At 36.9% G+C, this 20,380-nt stretch overlaps 1 protein-coding gene across 7 annotated transcripts in view; it reads right to left on the reverse strand.

The window, feature by feature from the left end:
• Positions 1-1,664: 1,664 nt before the first annotated feature.
• The window catches only part of LOC5569985 (liprin-alpha-1), an 88,690-nt gene continuing 69,974 nt past the window's right edge, over positions 1,665-20,380 (reverse strand). For 6 of the 7 annotated variants that reach the window (XM_001658822.2, XM_001658820.2, XM_001658821.2 and 3 more), the window contains 5 exons: positions 8,096-8,259; positions 3,552-3,862; positions 3,144-3,463; positions 2,960-3,076; positions 1,672-2,150 (listed from right to left, as the gene is read on the reverse strand). In XM_001658822.2, the coding sequence (XP_001658872.1) occupies positions 2,064-2,150; positions 2,960-3,076; positions 3,144-3,463; positions 3,552-3,862; positions 8,096-8,259 (999 nt within the window). In that variant the 3' untranslated portion in view covers positions 1,672-2,063. Of the gene's footprint in view, positions 2,151-2,959; positions 3,077-3,143; positions 3,464-3,551; positions 3,863-8,095; positions 8,260-20,380 lie in introns of all 7 variants that reach the window. The other variant, XR_002500398.1, reaches the window with a different exon arrangement.

Consider the following 20,380-nt stretch of genomic DNA (forward strand, 5'->3'; position numbering starts at 1 on the left):
AATCTCGATCAAAATCATAATCACGAGGACATGTACGCCAAATTCTAAAATCAGCGTGTTTGGCCGACGGGCCAACAGATGGCGGTAGAGTGTAAACGTCAAACACGAACAAAAACGACCCGACCAACCAGTACTCCGATTTCTTTATAGATCTTTGTCCAACGATGGCGATCGCCAACGATTCAAACTGAATCGGTATCGATCGCTATCGAAAATCTCTGACTGGTTGACCGGGGAAGCAAGCGCTGCGGGTGGCGGATTGGCCACCTAACATATTTTTGAATCGACCGTTAAAAAGGTGGACGATGGACAATGATGAGAGTGTGACGTCTGTTTGTCTGTGTTAGAGGGTTAAATTAAATACACAACACCACTTGATTTGTGCAGACTAAATTTGCACTTATTTCAAATATTTTCTGCATTCAATTTTACCATGGCACCATTTCGTCAGTAAAAAATATTATTACATGGTTAAAAACTTGCAGCAGGCCAGAATCGAACCGAAGATCTCTCGATTGTCAAGCGCGAACGCTTACCGCTCGGCTATCGATGCGGTTGGATCGGTAGGGAACAAATCGCAAATAAAAAGCGTTCTTAATAGCTCAATCGTGATTGGAATAGTAAATTTAAAAACTTGTTCATGGTTCTCATTACTTCAACGCTTGTTTCAGTGTTCATTGATTTAGCTATCCATTTGCACTTACACTCCCGTGCAAAAGTTTGGGTTCACCCCCTAAACAACATACAAAAGTGTTCTGTCCATATCTCTGTGCTTACACGTCCAATTGAAACTCTTTAAGCCGCATTCGAAAGGCAAAGAGTTATTCTTACTTCGTATGTATTTTTCCAAAAACATTTTTTGAATTTTGTATACTAAATTTTCACTTAAAGTTGTAACATTTTTCAAAAAACACACTGAAAAATCATATTTAATTTCCTCAGCATTGGATCGACCAAAATTTTAAATCAAAGTGTCATTAGAATCGTAATCTTATATTCTTTGAAGAGACCCCATGAAATTTTGGCGGAAAAATCTGGAAAGTATTCAAAATCAATGGAACAGTCAGTCAAGTCATCGTGCAAAAGTTTGGGTTCACCCCCCAGTATGGTGTAACGTGCAAAAGTTAACCCAGCACTAGTGCGCATGATGTACACGGTGGATGGCATAGATTTGTGGTCACCAAAGTGCGGCCTGCGGGCCGAACGTGATGTCTGTATCTCTTAAATCTGATAAGTTCCGCATATTTTTTCTTCGGGAAGCTGTTCTACTCCCAAAGTTATTGACAACATCAAACAAAACCATTACGTAAACTATCCGCTATCAGGAATAAAAATGGTTGAAAAAACATGGCTGAGGATCACTGGCATAGATGGTTCTTCCCTAGTGATCTCTATGACGGTGGCGCATTAAATTTGCCCATTGATGATCTAATGCAAAGCTGAAATGCATAGATGGCGCTCTTCTCGAATAGGGATTAGTGCATCCCTATCAAAATTTCTCGTGATAACTTTGGAAGAAAAATCACCACAATCATTTGACTGACAAGCTTTCGCAATTTAAGGCACAGGAAACCGTAAATATTCATTTCAATTTGAAAAACTTTCGCAACCCAACCTCACTTTTGATCGCCAATAGGAATCCGGACAAAAATAAAACATTTTGATTCTGAATACTGCTTGTTATGTTTTAATATTTTCATTTTTTTCCTATCTGTTTATAATACAGCATAATAGGTTTTGCTCTGACTCGTTTAGAGTGTACTATTTTTAAAATTTATTCAATATTTACAGTGATGATATTGATTACTTATGTCGAATTCGTTTTTGAACCTAGGTTGGAACTGGCGCAACCCGTTCCGAATCACAGTTTCAACCCCAACCCGATTCAGGTTCGACCGAACTACAATTTACTTGACGTTGGTTTGTTTATGTATTGATCACCGACCCAGTTCCTAAAAACGAAAACGACATTAATTGCCTTGTGGCATGACTAATGACAATTGCTGAAGTTATGTTAGCTTCTAATTAAGTTATTCTTGTAGACTAGATATATTTGCATTGTGTCAGGATTTAAGTTGTTCAGCATCTATTCGCCTATCTGTGGCAAATTCGAGTAGTTTGTTATATTCTGTCTCTAGTGTTTGTCTTGCCTGAAAAGAGAAATAATTGATTGATGTTAATAAATAATACAAAAATAGCCATTTTATTCAACGATTTGTTTAAACCCCTTGGTAAAAAGCATGTTATATAAACGGTTTTATGTCATTTAGAATAACAAACAATGATCATATTCAGTGAAAATCGGTTTATCCTTAAGGAGACGCTGCCACCCACTTTCCTCCCGCGGAATTTTCTCAAGGGATGAAGCTGATTTTTCATATGTGACTGAGCCTCATGGGTCTATTTCGAACGAATTCACGTGACTCGTCTGTAGTCATTGTCGATAAAAGTAAGCATGCGCATTTCAGATGTCACCTGTCGACTCCCATAGTAATCCAGACACATAGAGTGACAACTGTCGATAAACTCGAGTGATAGAGCCAAGTCGAGCGAAATTTTTGGTCGACAGTGACTCCAGTCGAGTCGTTTTTGATCAACTCGACTTATAAAATAGGGCCCTCAGTCACTGAGGCATAGTATGAGATTTTACCTACCAAATTTCATCAGCATCTCTAGGGCAGTAGCCGAGAAATTGCGGTGGGCGTAAAGTGGGTGGCAGCGTCTAATAGAAGACCTGACTGTATTGATGTCGTCTAGGGGCCGCTTGCGCTTTCAATCGTAGCATGTTGGTTTTAAGAATAACGCATATCATTCTTATGATTTTCAAAATACGAAGCGCTGAGGAAAATATATTTAAGAAAATTCTAGTCTTCGTTTCTTGACGGTCTTAATAGTGGTGATGATACATTTTACTATTGTGATAATATAACCCATTTCTATTTCCTAGTCAAGTACAAACCTGTGTGTTTTGAGTTGGAATTTGAAGTGCTAGTGCCAGTGAATTAGCATCAAAACTTTCATCTAATGCTATCAACGCACCATGAACACCGGATTCCAATAAATTATTACCATATTCCTGCAAGACAATATAAATATGCTTAGTAAAAAGATATTGATGAAAATGTGGAATTAATTTGCTTTACCTTTAAACCTATAGAATGAATCCAACGTATGACTCTGTCGTTGCTCCAAACTAAGACATCGTCAGTAGAACTTTCGGACGCCTTTCTTCTTTCTTCGAGAATGTTTTTGTCATAATTCAAGCGTTTTAAACATGAAATTCCGAACTGCAAACTCGTCCGATGAAAACTATCTACCATTTTTAACTGTCCTCTGAGATCTTTTTTGTTTAAGTGATCAAGCATTCGAGCGTCCACGAGGCATTCCATAAATGTTGTTCTATATTGTGGGAGACCCAACCCTGGTAACCAATAGTTTCCTATCCATTCATGGTTCATATCGCCTGGAAAAGAGATTAAATAAAAATGACATGCCGCCATTATTTTTGATTTAGATATTAAGTTTAAATAATAAATGTAAGCTGTACGTACCAAACGCTAACGTTGTTCTCGTTGTTGGTGGCGCTGATGGTGACGTCAAACATACCATTTCTTGGATGGCTAGCCTTAATTTTAATCGATGGAGAGGATTGCTAATACCGATTTCACGTTGGATTTCAGTATCGCTTAGGGCGCTCATTATCGCTCCAGATTTTACATTAGCTCTACATGCAGCAACGTACCACGCTGGCATACCCACCCAGAGTTCTAGCCATGCAACAATTGTGGGACCATTCCAAAGAGCAAACGGAGTTCCAGCTTTCATGGCTTCGCCTAACAAATCGTGACGATAATCATGCTCCCTAAAAATGATAAGAAAAGTTTTTTAGATATCATATTTCTATAAAACTTATTATTGGATATAACTTTTTACAAATATTCTTGTAATGTTAAATGCATTTTTTTTTCTAAGATTACCAGGTTATTCTGTATCTTATAATAGATAAAAAATCTGCGATTATCGGCCCATGTCTCATACAGAACAGAAGTTTCAACTTCCTACTGCAATTAAGGACACTTCTAGCAATCCATAGCAATTGACGCAATTTTTTACCATTTTCTACACCCTCAACCCCCATGTATTAAATCAGCCTTTCCTTTCTAGGTTACACATAACACATATGGTCAGGTATCTTATTAGCCGCTGCCACTCACTTTCCTCCCACTGTAATTTCTCAGTAATTTTCAATAGGATGAAACTAGTTTTTCGTCTGTAGCCGTGGCATAATATGAACTTATTACCTATAGAGTTTCACATGAATCGGTTAAACGACAGCTGATAAATTGTGGTGAGCGGCAGCATCTTGTAGGAGGAGACCTGACAGTACCTAGTAACTAAACATTAAAAAAAATCTGGATGATCAGTTCAAAGTATTTTCTTGAAAAACGTTATTGTAGACTTCTTTTCTATGTTGAGAAAATTGAAGCAGTAAATCTGCGTCTTCTGTGGCTTTGTTTCAGCCTTACCTCAAACTTTTTTTACATTAGCGAACTTTTCATTTTTTTTTTTTTGAGAAAAAAAAACGAAAAATTAGGAATTGTATATTTTTGAGCTTTTAAAACCAATCCTTGTCGAAGTGAATCAAAAGTGTCAAGAATAGAAACTTTCCTAATAGCCTAATTGAGGGATTTAGAAGCAAAAAGGTGTAAATGACGAAAACCTAGTTTTGAGAAATTCGACTTTTAAGTTCTTTCACCAAATTTTCATTCCATACTAATTATATTGGAGCCATAATATTGTTTTAACTATTGGATGGAAAAATCACCCCATAATACCATTGGAAAGCATGAAAACAGTACAATTTTTAATATATTCAACTCAAAAACCGACTAAAATATCACCCCTTTGCGTTTGAGCCCCTCAATGAAAAACCGGGAAAATTTTGAAAATTATACCGGGAAAAGGGCGGGAATTCCAAAATGGATATTTGGTGGCCATCCTGTATTAACCCTCTAACACCCAAATTTTTATTTTCGATCTAAATATCATTTTCAGTTATCTAAAATCGTTCTAAACACGTTTTGGGCAATGATTTATTTTTATTCGCAAATCTATGAATTTTTGTTTTTGATTTTTAGGGGAAGGTGGTCCAATTCGGACCCTGTTCTAAATCGGACCATCAAACATTTCTCAATACTGGCGCTATTGTAAAGATCGTGTGTACCGTTTTTCTATCCACCGTCTGCCTAGGATCTAACACAAAATATTTGACGCCTTCCAGTTAATTCGTTTGATTTTTATGTTAGTTTGTTGTTTTGAAGGGCTTTAGTGTGCTATCGGTTAGCATTATTTCCAAGCCTCTGGAATTGACAATAATTCTCCAATCTTTCTGTGTTATTTCATAATCGAATCCCCCAAGCCTAAGCTTTCATCTGACCATATGGTTTTCAAATGTCTATGCACTGTTTGTGCTCAACTAGTTTGAATATCTCAAAATATGTATTGGTCCAATCCGGACCTTTTGATGTGGTTCAATAGGGACCTCTTGCTTTTTCAACGAACGAAGTCTTTTTCAAAAGCTATATATTGCCAGAAATCACAGAAGTTGTAATATTTATGGAGGGTGCCTTTGTTCCTGTTGCGGTAAAGTAAAAGTCTTCGAAAAATCTATGATATACGGTAGTCAACAAAAAAAGTAATCAATAAATCAGCTACTTGAAAAGAATCTCTATTAATACCACTGACGATTTTGGATACAGCGTTCCAAATTTGTATGGCAATACGAAACAAAAAACAAAACGTTCACGAGTGCTCAGAACATTACAATCAACTTTCTCTTACCCTATATAATGTTTATTTTTTTTAACATGAAAATAATCACTTTAATATAGCGTATTTTGACCCTAAAATGTAAGTATATCGATACTTCTCCAACTCGATGTCCCAAGATTCGATGCTGTCTCCTTCAGTTTCCCGAACAAGTTAACCTTTTCAACCCGATATTTTCATGCCATGATTCTCACTCTTTCTCTATCTTTATTAACGAGATTTTAAGCCCTGAGCTAGTTCATCTCGGTACCAACGGCTTTACTTCTCTTCCGAAGGAAGTCGTCACAATAACTTTTTACATCATACGTGACTACCCTTGGGGATGGGATTCAATACCAGGTCCTCGGCGTGATAATCGTGTTTTCCAACCACTACATCAAGTCCGTCACTGATATGATTCTTTATTTGTTGAAATTTTACTATATTTTAAGCAAAAATGGCTTTTTATGTTTTTTGTCAAAATAACAAAAAGATCCATAATTAAAAAAAAAATATTTCCTTTATCTCGATATGTCCAATAAGTCCAACGTTCAGTTTAAAATCGAGTTAGGGAAAGTTCACTGTACTAAATTTTGAATAAGTTTCAGATTTCACCCATGTTTTTTGATGAAATTCACATTTTACTTGAGCTGGTTCTGACTCGAACTAAATTGGAATTTTTCGCGCATTGAATTAATTTGTTATGCTTGCGCTTACTGAAGAAGTTCAACAAGCTTTGATACCAAACAAATCGGTGTTTTATTTTATAACTACCATAGCAAAAAAACGATAAAATATAGGGTGGTCCGAATTAAAACATGTGGGGTCCGAATTAGAACAGGGTTGGTCTAATTCGGACCTTTTGCAGAACTTCGTTCAAACATGTCTAGCCGTGTCCTGGTAGGAGATATCACAAAACTCTCTGAGACAAAAGTCCGCGCGCTAAATCAGGCTTTCAAGAAAACATAAAACTTTTCATGCCGTACATAATGCTGAAAATATATGGCCAAAAAACTGTTACTAGGTCCGAATTGGACCATGTTCCCCTATAATTTTTATTTTTGAACATCCCTATCCTTTGTCATTTTTTCTTGAATCCTCTTCTAGTTACTAATTTTTAGCAATAATAAAAATTCAAGTTTTTGCGGTACTTTTGAAAATATTAAATTTTATTTTTTTTCTGGATTGTTTTTTTATTTTCCGTGTAATTAACGGAAAAACAGGTTTGAAAATATTTTAATACCATCAAGCTCTTTTTCTATGATAGGTTGATCGTAGCAAAATATAAAAGGTACGATTTTTTTTATATTACACGTTAAATAAACCATATGCATTTGTAGGTTATATAAGAATATAGTTTTTCAAACAATTTTCAAAAATACAAAAAAGTTTGAAAAGTCATAAAAAACTTTTCTTATATGCGTGTTATGAGTCAAGGTTTAAGCCAAAAATAAAATCATTTTGATTTCCGAGCTACAAAAAATACGCAAAATTCCAAAGTGTACCCGTCTAAAGGCGGGGTTGGGTATTAGAGGGTTAATTGAAGGATATTTCTAAGAATTTCTCTTTTTCCGGAAACGGTTCCTAGAAATTCCCCAGTGATTCATCCAATAATTTCTCCTAAAATTTGCCCATGAATATCTGCTAGGATTTCCAAGTTTCTAGCAGCCTTCATAGATTGTTTCAGAAATTTGAGTTCATTTGAACAGCACGGTTTTCCATGGATTTATCAAGTATTTATTCTATGAATAAAACTAAAAATTCATTCTAAAATAATTCGAGTGATTCCATCAGGAATCTTGCCAAAGATTCTCATTTAAGCTCTTCATGGAATTATTCAAGAGATTCTTTCAATGATTCATACAGATATGCCTCTAATAATTTCTTGGAATTTTATCAGAAATTGTTCAAGGGCATTCTATAAAATTTCGTTCAGCATTTACTCCATGAAATTGTTTAAGTATTCATCCAGAAGATTCTTCAGCAAATCCTCAGCGAATTTCACTGAGAATTCCATTCGATTTATGTCTAGAACAGGAACCAGGAACCCGGAACATGATCATGATTTAAAATGTGAATTGTTTATAAAACAATACTGCATACTAGCCATCCGACAGGTAGTAAAATGCATAACAATCAGAAACGTCTTAAAATTCATAAATTTTGCTCCAAAATTCTCTGGATTTTGGGTACTTCTTTTAATCTCAATCAGAGAAAATTGTTACAAAAAAGGGTGATTCTGCAAACTGACTTCGAAATTATTCGTAACAGCTGTAATAAAACTTACTTTTTTTTCTGTCTACAATAATCAATAGAGGTGGTTCTTCCAGGCATTTTATACACAGTAATGGTATCATAATTTGAATCGGCATCGCTGATGAGTGATAGCCCACTCATGGACATCATGCTGACCGATCCATCTGGCATAGAGGAATCTTTACCGGCTTTGCACTGTAAAGAAAAACAAAAGAAAGTGTGTGAGTACCTTTAATGTAGCAGTATGTAGACGGGACAATATGGTCATATGGGCCACCTTTTAATTTTAGCATATCGATTATATTTGGTGGGAGTCAAGCTAAAATATATGTACGATCTAATTTATTTTACGATTTGAAAAATCTCAACCATACGATGTTGATTACGCACTTGCCCTACGGTACCTTATAGCAGATTTCGTTATGAATTTTTGTTCTTATGTTGTCTACGAGTGGTACCCAGAGTCTATATATACAGAGTTGCGCGAAGAGACTACTTTGAATGGTTGTATTTCTTCGTCTTCGAAAATAGCTCCTATCTGTTTTGCTGGTCTGTTGATAGGTAGACGGTTTGACAGTTCGATAGGTATATTAGGTTTCACTCTTTGCGCAACTCCCCATTCATAGACTGTGTTGACACTTTATCAAAATTTGTAACAACAAATATATTTAATTTTATTTTTATTAGACCCACTTTGATTTGGTGGAGTAAATTTTGCCATGATTAAAACAAAATCAGGTATAATAACAAAAGCTGTTTTAAATTTGAATCAATTAAAACATAATAATAACACAATTTGTTATAAAGATTTGAGCAATATTGCTTATAAGAGGTCGTCCATAAATGACGTAGCATTTTTGGGGGGAGGGGGGTCTTCTCGAATTTGTGACGATGTGTGACGAGGGGGAGAGAGGGGTCCCAACTTGTAGACGTAGCATTTTGAATAATTTCGGTAAAAAAGTAGAAAAATATGACAAACAGTTTTTAATCAAACTTCTTTGTCTGAATTTTTAAACTTAAGTTAAAAATGATGATTCCGCTTCAAAACATCAATATTACAAATTCAAAAATTTCTAAGAAATTTATAATTTTCCTGAAAACCAAACAGATTTTTACGATAGTTTATTTATAAATTAACAAATTAAAAGTTTGTAAAGTTAAGTAAAAATCAATGCTTTATTGGTTTGGAAAATATTGTTTTTCCATTTATTAACAACACATAGAATCAACTGTTTTACTTTAATTCATATTTTCTGTTGGAGCTTTATTTACTCAAAAGAGTATAATATGCTCATTTAGATACATATTACCGTTATTATAGTAAAACAAGATATTTTAGTGCGTTCAACGTTACAGGAGGCCTCCACTCAGCCAACTCAACAATTCGTTTTGATATATCAATGATCTTGATGAAACATCCTGGATGATTATAATCTGAATCTTCCCAGGACTACCAGAATCCTCATTTACCATTATTTTCAGGATTTTCGTGCATTTTATTTTCATTTAAGTTGTTCATTACAAATTTATTTCAGTATTTCTTTACAAATTCTCCCAATAATGATGGTGTTCTTGAACTTATTTGCCTTCAATTTGTGTAAGAATATTTCAGTATAGGTGACGATAATGAAGTTTAGTTGAAATACTAATAAAGATGCTCGTATAAAAATCGCTAATTTCAAATATTAAAATTGTTATTTTTTCTCTATCTAGCCACTGTTTGCTTAATGGATTTGAATTTAGCGAAAAATCACGGAGATCCTTTATAAATTAAGATATTTTGTTGATCATATTCACGGAAATCTGTTTTTTAACCGCGAATAATTAAAAAAAATCCCCTAATAGGGTAGATGTATTAATCTTCGCCCCCTCCCTAGTTTTCGCCCCCCTGATAGAACATTAGCTTGTTCTGGATTGTAATAAAATAAAAATGTTTTACTTTTTAACTTACATAAAAGATTGGAATAAAATATACTTAGTTTCCAAATATTACTAATTAAAGCAATCTTCTAAACCGCCAAATAAGCACATATAAAAATGTTGAAAAGATGATACGCTATTTTTTGCGTTCAATGAGAAAAGCGACTATTTTAAAAGGCAAGGAAAACATATTAAGATAACTATTTCATCTATTATTATTATTATTATAGCTTTATTAAGGAGATTTTAAGCCCTAGGCTGGTTCATCTCCGTCATTTCATCTATAAAAAGTTAATAGTTCTGATAAGACATGATAGCATGGCAACCCTGCCGTGTGGAGACTTTACATCACGAACTTTTTCCATTTCCTTTCCATTTGAGCTTTGAATAAAAGTACAGTTGAATTCGTTCTCTCTACCTGATTGGTTGTGTTTTATTAGCTCTGCTCTACCTCCCAATAGGTTATGGGCCGGTGTTAGCCATTTTGTTTTCGTGCGCATTGAAAATCGCAATTTTTCGGTTCGTTTCAAGTGTGATCGCGAAAATTGAAAATGGAGAGAACGGGTATTGCGAAATTGAACAATGAAAATTACGACTCGTGGAAGCTGGAAGTGGAATTTCTGCTCGTAAGAGAAGGATTGTGGAAGTACGTTTCGCCGGGAGTGAAGCCTGAACCTGCTGCTGACGGCGCAAACGCGGCTGAGATCGCTGCTTGGGAAGAAGCAGATCAGAGAGCGCGTGCGACAATCGGATTGCTGCTTTCTCGGAGTCAACACGGCCATATTCGGAACACTACGACCGCGAAGGCTGTGTGGGATAATTTGAAGCAACAACACGAGAAGAAAACGTTGACTTCCAAGGTGCAACTTCTGAAGCGGATTTGTGACCTTCAGTATCACGAGGGCGATGACATTGTGGAGCATCTGCAGGAATATGAAGATCTTTTCGAGAAGCTTGCGAATGCCGGAACCAAATTGGACAACGATTTGCAAGTGATTCTAGTCTTTCGTAGCCTGCCTAGCTCATTCGATGCGTTAACAACTACGTTGGAGAACCGTTCGGAGGACGATTTGACGTTGGAACTCGTAAAAGGCAAAATCGTCAACGAGGTCCTCAAGCGAAAGGAGAAAACACCAGCAGAAGGCATCGCCATGAAAGCGGAAGACAAGAAGAAGAATATTGTGTGCCATCACTGTCAAAAGGCGGGACACAAAAAGCGTTTCTGCAAGCTTTTGACGAAGAAAAATAAAGAAGAAAGTGCGCGAAGCCAGAGTGAGTCTGATCGTAAAGCAGAAAAAGCTAAACTGGCAAAATCGGAAGAAGACGTGTTCGCGTTCGGTGTAAGTGACAGTGCGGTCTCGAATTCGGTCGACGGCTGGATAATCGACTCGGGCGCAAGTTCACATATGTGCACCAATAAGGGATATTTCCAATCGTTGGATACATTGCGCGATGACACTCCGAAATCAGTTACGGTCGCGGACGGGAAAAGTGCTGATGTGAAAGGTATCGGAATTTGCAAATTGCGTTGCTATGGACAAGACTCAAAAGTGAAACAAATCGTGTTAAGTGAGGTCTTGTATGTTCCGGATCTCGATATGAACCTAGTATCAGTGAGCAAGCTGGTGCAAAAAGGAGCCACGGTTACTTTCAGTGAAACAGGATGTACAATATCAAGAGGAAGTCGGATTGCTGCAGTTGCCCCCAGGTATATGGGCCTTTACCACTTGAGATTGGCGGAACAAGCGGGTGCAGCGATGGAGCAAAGTTGCGGAAAACACTGTGTACATGAGTGGCACCGTAAACTAGGACACAGGGATGTCCAAGCCATACGAGAAATGGAGAATAAGCAGCTAGCGACTGGTATCAAGGTAGGTAGCTGTTCCTCTAATATCACTTGTGAAACGTGTCTGCAAGGGAAAATGACTCGTCTTCCATTTCCCAAGAAGGCTAAAATCAAATCGAAAGCCGTTCTTGACCTGGTGCACAGTGACTTGTGTGGACCCATGAACACAGTCACACCAGGTGGTCACCGCTATTTTTTAACGCTTATCGACGATTTTAGCCGATACACCACGTTATATTTCCTGCACAAAAAGTCAGAAACTGTTGAGGCAATCAAAGACTTCGTGCGGTGTATGAAGACACGATTTGGTAAACCACCAAAAATGATTAGATCTGATCAAGGCGGTGAGTACCGTGCAACGGAGCTGGTTCGTTTCTTGAAGGATGAAGGAATTTTGCAGCAATTTACTACAGCCTATACGCCGCAACAAAACGGCGTAGCTGAGCGAAAAAATCGTTCATTAGTTGAGATGGCTCGCTGCATGATTATTGATGCTGGTATGCATTACCGGTATTGGGCTGAAGCTGTTAGCACAGCCAATTTCCTTCAAAACATGCTACCTACCAAACCGATCCAGTTGACACCGTACGAAATGTGGTGCGGTGAAAAGCCGGACTTTGGAATGATACAAATTTTCGGCTCCGAAGCCTATGTATTTGTGCCGAAAGAAAAGCGTACTAAACTCGAATCGAAGGCGGTGAAAATGACTTTTGTAGGGTATTCATCGCAACATAAGGCGTGGCGCTTTATAGATACGAAAACGAACAAAATTGTATTCAGTCGCGATGCAAGGTTTCTACCCACAAGAGAAAACCCTGGCTCGAGTACTCTAGACGCGCCAGAAGATCACGTTGTGGAAGAACTACCGCCGGTGTCTGTACCTGCAACTACAGAGAGCCATATGGATAGACCACCAGATGGATTTGCATCGGATGAAGAAGATTTCTATGGATATGAAGAAGAAGATTTCCATGGTTATGAAGATGAACCCACTATGTATGAAGATGCCTGTAATAGCGGAGAAAACGTTTCGGAGCACGGCGATGAAAGTGATGCGGTTCAGGAGGAGTTTGGTGAGATTGAGGAGGAGCCATCCAGTGGCGATCTACGCCGCTCGAATCGGACAAACAAGGGCGTTCCGCCGGATCGTTTTTCTGCTAGCAGTAGATTTGCCCGTCCACAGTCATCGGAACCCAGGAGCTACAAGCAAGCCACAACCGGAACCGAAAGTGCACAGTGGATTACCGCTATGAAGGATGAACTCATTTCGCATCGAGAGAACAAGACGTGGGATGTGGTCAAGTTGCCGCCTGGAAAGAAAATAATTGGATGCCGTTGGATATACAAGCGAAAGCTTGATGAACACGGAAGGCTTAGCAGTTATAAAGCGCGCCTAGTGGCCCAGGGGCACAAACAACGATTCGGTCTTGACTACGATGAGATCTTTGCACCTGTTGCAAAGCAAGTCACGTTTAGAATGTTGCTAACAATCGCAAGTCGTCGTAACATGCTGGTAAAACACGTGGATGTTAAGACAGCATATCTGAACGGTGACTTGAAGGAGACTGTGTATATGAAGATTCCACCAGGCGTTGCTGCAGAACCCAACGAAGTTTGCTTGTTACGGAAGAGTTTATATGGACTGAAGCAGTCGGCCCGTATGTGGAATCGCAAATTAGATGAGACTCTACACCAGATGGGATTTAAGCCTGCAGAAGCTGATCCGTGTCTGTACGTGCGTTGGCGTAATAAGAAGTTGACGTTTATTCTGGTGTACGTCGATGATATGTTGATCTGCACAAGCACCCAGGAGGAGTATGAGGAAATTCTTGAAGCGTTGAACAGCAAGTTCCAAATGACCGCCCTTGGAGATGTTAAACAGTTTTTGGGAATACAGGTCACTAAAACTGAAAACGGTTACTGTTTAAACCAGCAAGCATACATTAACCGAATGGTGGCTAGTTTTGGTTTGGACGATGCTAAAGGATCTCGCATTCCAATGGACCCGGGATACATTCAGCTGAAGGAGGAGGTAGAAAGGCTACCCAATAATGATAAATACCAGAGCCTTGTGGGTGGTCTGCTTTATGTATCCGTACACACCCGTCCTGACATTGGAATTAGTGCTTCGATACTAGGACGCCGAGTCAGTAACCCAACAGTAGCCGACTGGACGGAGGCAAAAAGAACATTGCGCTATCTGAAAGCTACGAGTGGACTGCAGCTTCAACTGGGCGGTGATGCCGGAGATCTTGAAGGCTTTGCTGATGCCGACTGGGCCGGGAACGTCTTAGATCGGAAGTCAAACTCAGGATATCTGTTTCGCTTTGGTGGTGGACTCATCTCTTGGTGCGCAAGGAAACAACCATGCGTGGCATTGTCTTCAACCGAGGCGGAATACATTTCACTATCGGAATGCTGCCAGGAACTGATGTGGCTGAAAAAATTAATGAAAGATTTTGGTGAATCAGTGAAAAAGCCCATATGCATCTTTGAAGACAATCAGAGTTGCATTAAGCAGCTCAGTCAAGCAAAAACTATTGGCAAGCGTTCAAAACATATTGACACAAAATACCATTTTGTCAAGGACCTTTTTGAACAAGAACAAATCGACGTGACCTATTGCCCATCCGAAGATATGCTTGCGGATATTCTAACTAAGCCGTTGAGTCGTGTTAAGCTGGAGATACTGCGAGACAGGATTGGCCTCAGGTCAGCCCGTGATGAGGAGGAGTGATAGCATGGCAACCCTGCCGTGTGGAGACTTTACATCACGAACTTTTTCCATTTCCTTTCCATTTGAGCTTTGAATAAAAGTACAGTTGAATTCGTTCTCTCTACCTGATTGGTTGTGTTTTATTAGCTCTGCTCTACCTCCCAATAAGACATGCATTAGCAAGAGACACGAATAGATTTTTTCAACTATTCGAGAAATTATAACCAGTTTTAAACTATTGTTTTAGGGTGGCGAAAACTAAAGCACGTTTTCGTACGATTCTTATCTTCGCCCCTCGATTACCTATCGGTTCAGGATATTTTCGTAATCGAAATTTTCTTTGACTTCCTTGTTCATGAAGTATCATCGTGCCTGCCACACGGTATACGACTGTAAAAATGTCAACTTATGTAAATAAACTATTTAGTTCATAACTGTTGAAATACTCTTTAAAAATTAAGCTGAGAATCAGGATCTGTCCCAGTGTGGACGTTATGCCAAAAAGAAGAAGACATAGTGGAAATATGCAGGATAAGTACTAGTGAAGATAAAAAGTGAGAAAGATAATAAGTACTTGATTAAATTATCGAAAACCTGTACTTCAATTAATGGGAGCGAAGATTAGAGCATGGGCGGGGCGAAGATTGAATTTGGAGGGACGAAAATTAAAGCACACCATCAATCCAAAAATCATACTTTTTTGAATAGTAAAACTTTATTTTGGATAACTCTGCAGCTTGATCAACGTAAAATAATAGATGAATAGTTGAATAAACCCAATAACATTATTTGATATTGGTTAATAGAGTCAGAAATTAATAATTCTTGCGATTACATGGTTTAAGGGGGCGAAATCTAGTGCTTCTACCCTATAATTATTTTTTTTTATATGTTTTAAAATATTTTGAACCTTTACTCATTGCTGTTAGATTTATCAATCCGAACTTGTTTTTGGTTTTAACAATAGCAAAATTATTGCAAATCAATTTAAATTTAAATTTAAACTGTGAACCAAAATTATGTTACCTAAATAGGAAATAAGTTGGTTTAAACTGTTTTCCAAATGATTTTTGAGCGCAACGGTATATCAAACTATCATTCGTCGGATTATCCTGACGTTTCAGTCAGTAGTTAATATCAAACTTGAATTTCTGGATTTTAATGTGTCGTTTTAGCCCAATCGCAGAGGAAAACAAATTAAAAAACTTAAGGGGGGGTGCTTAATATGCTACGAGGGGGAGGGGGGTGTTAAAAATCAGTGAAAAAATGCTACGTCATTTGTGGACGGCCCCTAATTGGCCATTTCTTCCATGTACAGAAAGTAATAACGTAATAATATTTGTTATGATTCAGTTATATAAAATAACAAAATGAATCATATTTTCTTTTGATATAAAACACGATAAGAGCGATCCATTAATTACGTAAGACAATTTTCAGGGGTTTTCAACCCCCACTTCTCCCGTGGTAAGATTTTTGGTATGAAAATTGAAAATAAATTGTATGGCGCGTAAGAAATCGCCCACAAATGAGCATGCAACAGATTCAACGGATCAAACACAATACGGCAGAATTTCTTTCATCTACCTACTAGCCTACTAGTAACATGAAACATGGAAACCGGGTAGAAATATGCCCAGAAAGATATGAGAACGTCATCGCCAACAAACTTTCACAAGATAAACAACATTTTAGAGTTCAACGAACTAGTAGTTTTTTTTAGCATTTTCTTTTGCAAAGTGAAGTGTAAAAATTCAGTTTGTTTTTTTTTCTTATATGAAAAATACTGTTCTGCACAGAAAACGTTAAGTTATCATGTGGTAACAAAAATTTTAAGCTCATAAAATGGCTTATTAGACCTTATTCTCAAGGCGAAGTAGGCCGTCATTGAAATGTGTACGCAACATTGATAATTGCAACAGATTCACCTCACGATTACGAATTGAAGAAAATTTATTGGTCTTGCGCTAACATAACTGAAAAAGTATAAGCATACTTTCTGTATGTAAGCGTATATTTTAATACTTTTCCGAATCAATATTAACAATGGGGCCTGAGTTTTACCTTATGAGTTGCAAAGTCAACATGGCTGCTAAAACGAATGACGGGCTACTTAGCCTTGAGGGACGATTCAAATATGACGTCCATCGTTTTTCGGGATTTCTAGACCCCCCTCCCCCTCTATCACGCTTTTTGCAATACCTAATACATGCGCTGTCACACTTTCATAGAAACCCCACTCACCTCCCCCAAATGATGGACGTCTTTTTTGGATGACCCCTAACAAGATGCTGATTTATGATTCTCTTTTACGTAACATAACATGAAACTAACTACCGTAATCCGGGGTAATATTGATCATTTTTTTAAATATATCTTATACACTGAGGAAACTGAAGTTATGTTATTCATAATACCTTTCGTATGAAACAGTATTTTCTTAACTGAAAAAACATTTCATACGACGCGTATGATTTTCATAACTCGCTTATGAAGAACATACGAATTAGATTCAAGATTCATACGCGGTCCTATAACATTTCATACGATGTGCTTATGAAATCCAAAGCAAGCCTTGTTTGAAAAATATCATACGTTTTTCTTATGAACCGAGCATCAAAACGAAACAAAATGGCGTTTGAACAAATGAAGCTCGCGAGTTGTAAAGTTCTGGTGAAAACGATGGCTATGTTTAGAGGTAAATAGTAAAAGAATAATATTCAAATTCATTTGTTAATATCGATAATTCTATGTTGAGTGGAGCAAATATGGCGGCTCGGGCTAAACTATGTCTCGTGCAATGGCAACAGAATGGAAATACGAAGTTTTCTTGATCGTGGCATCGAAAACGTGAGTTTGTTTATTAGGTTCAATATTATGTTTCAGTAATTGATAATCGACTATCTTCTTCAGAATCTGTCCAACTTATCAATAGTGACGAAGAAGCTTTCCGCTAAAAGCTTGGCACCGAGCTTTTTCCAGTTTTACAACGGCAAAATTCGATTGGATGACAATTTCAACTGGGAGAAAAACTATTTATTTGTTATTAAACAATGATAAAATGTATACTTTCTGATAATGGGCTGTTTCCTTTTTAAAATTTGGTTGTATACATTTAAGAAAACTACGAGAACACCTCTTGTTATAATTAAAATATTGCAAAATATATAATAATATGAAATAAATTACATATATATTCATATAAAGATCATACTTGAACATACTGAGCTTCATATAAGTACACTTTGATGTTCGTTTATTATCTTTAGATTTCATACGACACTTTTATGGAATCTATACTACTGTACTGCAAAACTCATACCATACCACAAGCTAATTCGTTCATAGCGCCATTGTATGAAATTTATAATATTTTCTTTTGGTAAAATTTCATAATCGTTTCGTATGGAAATCGAAATATTTTTTCCTCAGTGTATGTTTCGGTTGAAAATGCAAATGTTGTAATTTTATATTTTTAAAACAAGTACTGCCACCCATAGCTCGTGACTGTATACTGTATTTTGTTCTTTGAAAGATTTAAGCATGTTTAAAAAACATTTCGATAGAATTTTTCATTTAGCTGATATGGGGTAACATTGATCACCCATGTAAACAACGTTCGGTAATATTGAAAATGTCGTTACTTACTTAAATCATGGCCCCTGAAGCCGAATATGAAGGCCAAACGCTTAGTCATTTACTTTTTGAGTTATTTTAAAATTAAAAACATTTCGAACCAGGGAATACGCCTAAATGTAGGCAATTGCCTAAGGGAATTCTACATTCTTTAGGCCGCACGGGACGTCATCATAATCACCCTATCCATTTGAAGAAGCAAATCTCAAGAACCACTCCATATATCGATGCGAAAATGTATCACTGTGATTCTATATATGTAGTGAACAACCCAATATATTTTCAGCTTCATCGGTTCACTAAAACTCGAGATTTGCTTCCACAAAGTTTTGATGATAATTGTTAGAGTGAGACAAAAGATAGGGAAAATAACACGGTCTCCCGTGTTACCTTAACAGTAATTCGTTAATGTTGCCTAATTGAGCATTAGCCTGGGACACGATTATATGAAAATTTTAGATTCTCGCTCAAGCTCACTTTTTGGATTGCATTTAGGTCCCATAACAACTGTGCAAAATTTCAGCTCGATCGGTGAAACTATATTTTAGCGCCAGCCGTTCAAAGTTTGTATGGGATTTACTATGGGAAAACTTACTTTTGCAAAGAAAAATCGTCAGAGGTCGCCCATTGTCCTCTATAAAAATTCTGAATACAGATCTCGATAGGTATTTTTATGATGAACAACATTGCCGAAGACCGCAAAGCAATCCGAAGCTCGTGGAAAAAGTTATTAAGCATATACTATTTGGAAATTTTGCCTGATTTTGTTATTATTGTTATCCCGACCAGAAGCACATAACAAGATTATAACAAATTCCTATCAATAGCAGTTAAAAATAACAGAACTTGATAAAATTTTGCTATCAATATAGCGCATTGTTCTCAACTTGTTATATTTTAAGTAACACATTTATAACAACATTGATATATTTTTGGCATCGCATTTATAGGTTGTTGCAAATAATATCCGATGTCATAAACAGTAACATAGTTTGCAATAATTTTGTTATTTTGTAACATCCTTGCAACACATTCTGTAATAATTTTGATATAATTGTAACAGGGTTTGTTATACTTTGGTTTAATTTGGGGCAAATTTTGTTAGATTTTTTTTTATTTTAACTACTAACGGTACATGTTTTGTAACAACTGGTGATATAAAAAAGTCATATCAGGGGAACACATTCTGTTATGATCTTGTTTCTTCCGTTTGGTTGGGATTCCTTTACGTGTTAATCAACGTCGCCTTGCCAATAGGTATTCATTGAATAACTGTTTTCACAAGTGTCAGATTGTTTCGCGGTCTTCGGCAATATCCTGCATTGTAAAAATACCTATCGAAATATGTGTTCAGAATTTTTATAGAGGTCAATGGGCGACATCTGGCGATTTTTCTTTGCAAAAATAAGTTTTCCCATAGTAAATCCCATACAAACTTTGAACGGCTGGCGCTAAAATATAGTTTCTCCGATTTAGTTGAAATTTTGCACAGTTGTTACGGGACCTAAATGCAATCCAAAAAGTGGACTGTCCCACACTATTGAGCATACTTATGAAAGTTGTGACAACGGAATCGTTTTCGGCGATGCCATTTTGCACAGTTGTTACGGGACCTAAATGCAATCCAAAAAGTGGACTGTCCCACACTATTGAGCATACTTATGAAAGTTGTGACAACGGAATCGTTTCTAGTGAGAACCGCATTTTTCTTGTTCATATCGTGTGCAGAGTGAGATATGGATCTTCGATAGTGTCATACTTAACCATTGAAATGATTGTTTCGAAAAGTTGACAAACTAACGTATAAGGTAAACCCAATTTTATCAAAATTCTTCACTTTCATTAGTTCAGGAATATAGGTATAAGGTAAACTCAATTTTTGCAAAAATCTTCACTTTCATTAGTTAAGAATATGAGAAAGCGAAGCACCATTCATGATTTAGAAATGTTCATCCAATAAATGATGATGCGAACTTTTTACGAGATGAATCATTCCGATCAATGTTACCCCGCTGATCAACGATACCCCGGACTACGGTAATTATGATCTTCAAAAGTCACTGAAATTGGGTTTTCGATTTTTTTTTTCAAAGATTGTCATATTTTGATACCACAGGGTTGGCGTTTTCTGTGCACAGCAGTATTTTTTCAACTGAACTTTAACAATTAACTTTGCAAAAGAAAAAAGAAAATACTAA

Source organism: Aedes aegypti, chromosome 2, assembly GCF_002204515.2.
Source record: "Aedes aegypti strain LVP_AGWG chromosome 2, AaegL5.0 Primary Assembly, whole genome shotgun sequence".
In the NCBI taxonomy this organism is placed as follows: domain Eukaryota; kingdom Metazoa; phylum Arthropoda; class Insecta; order Diptera; family Culicidae; genus Aedes; species Aedes aegypti.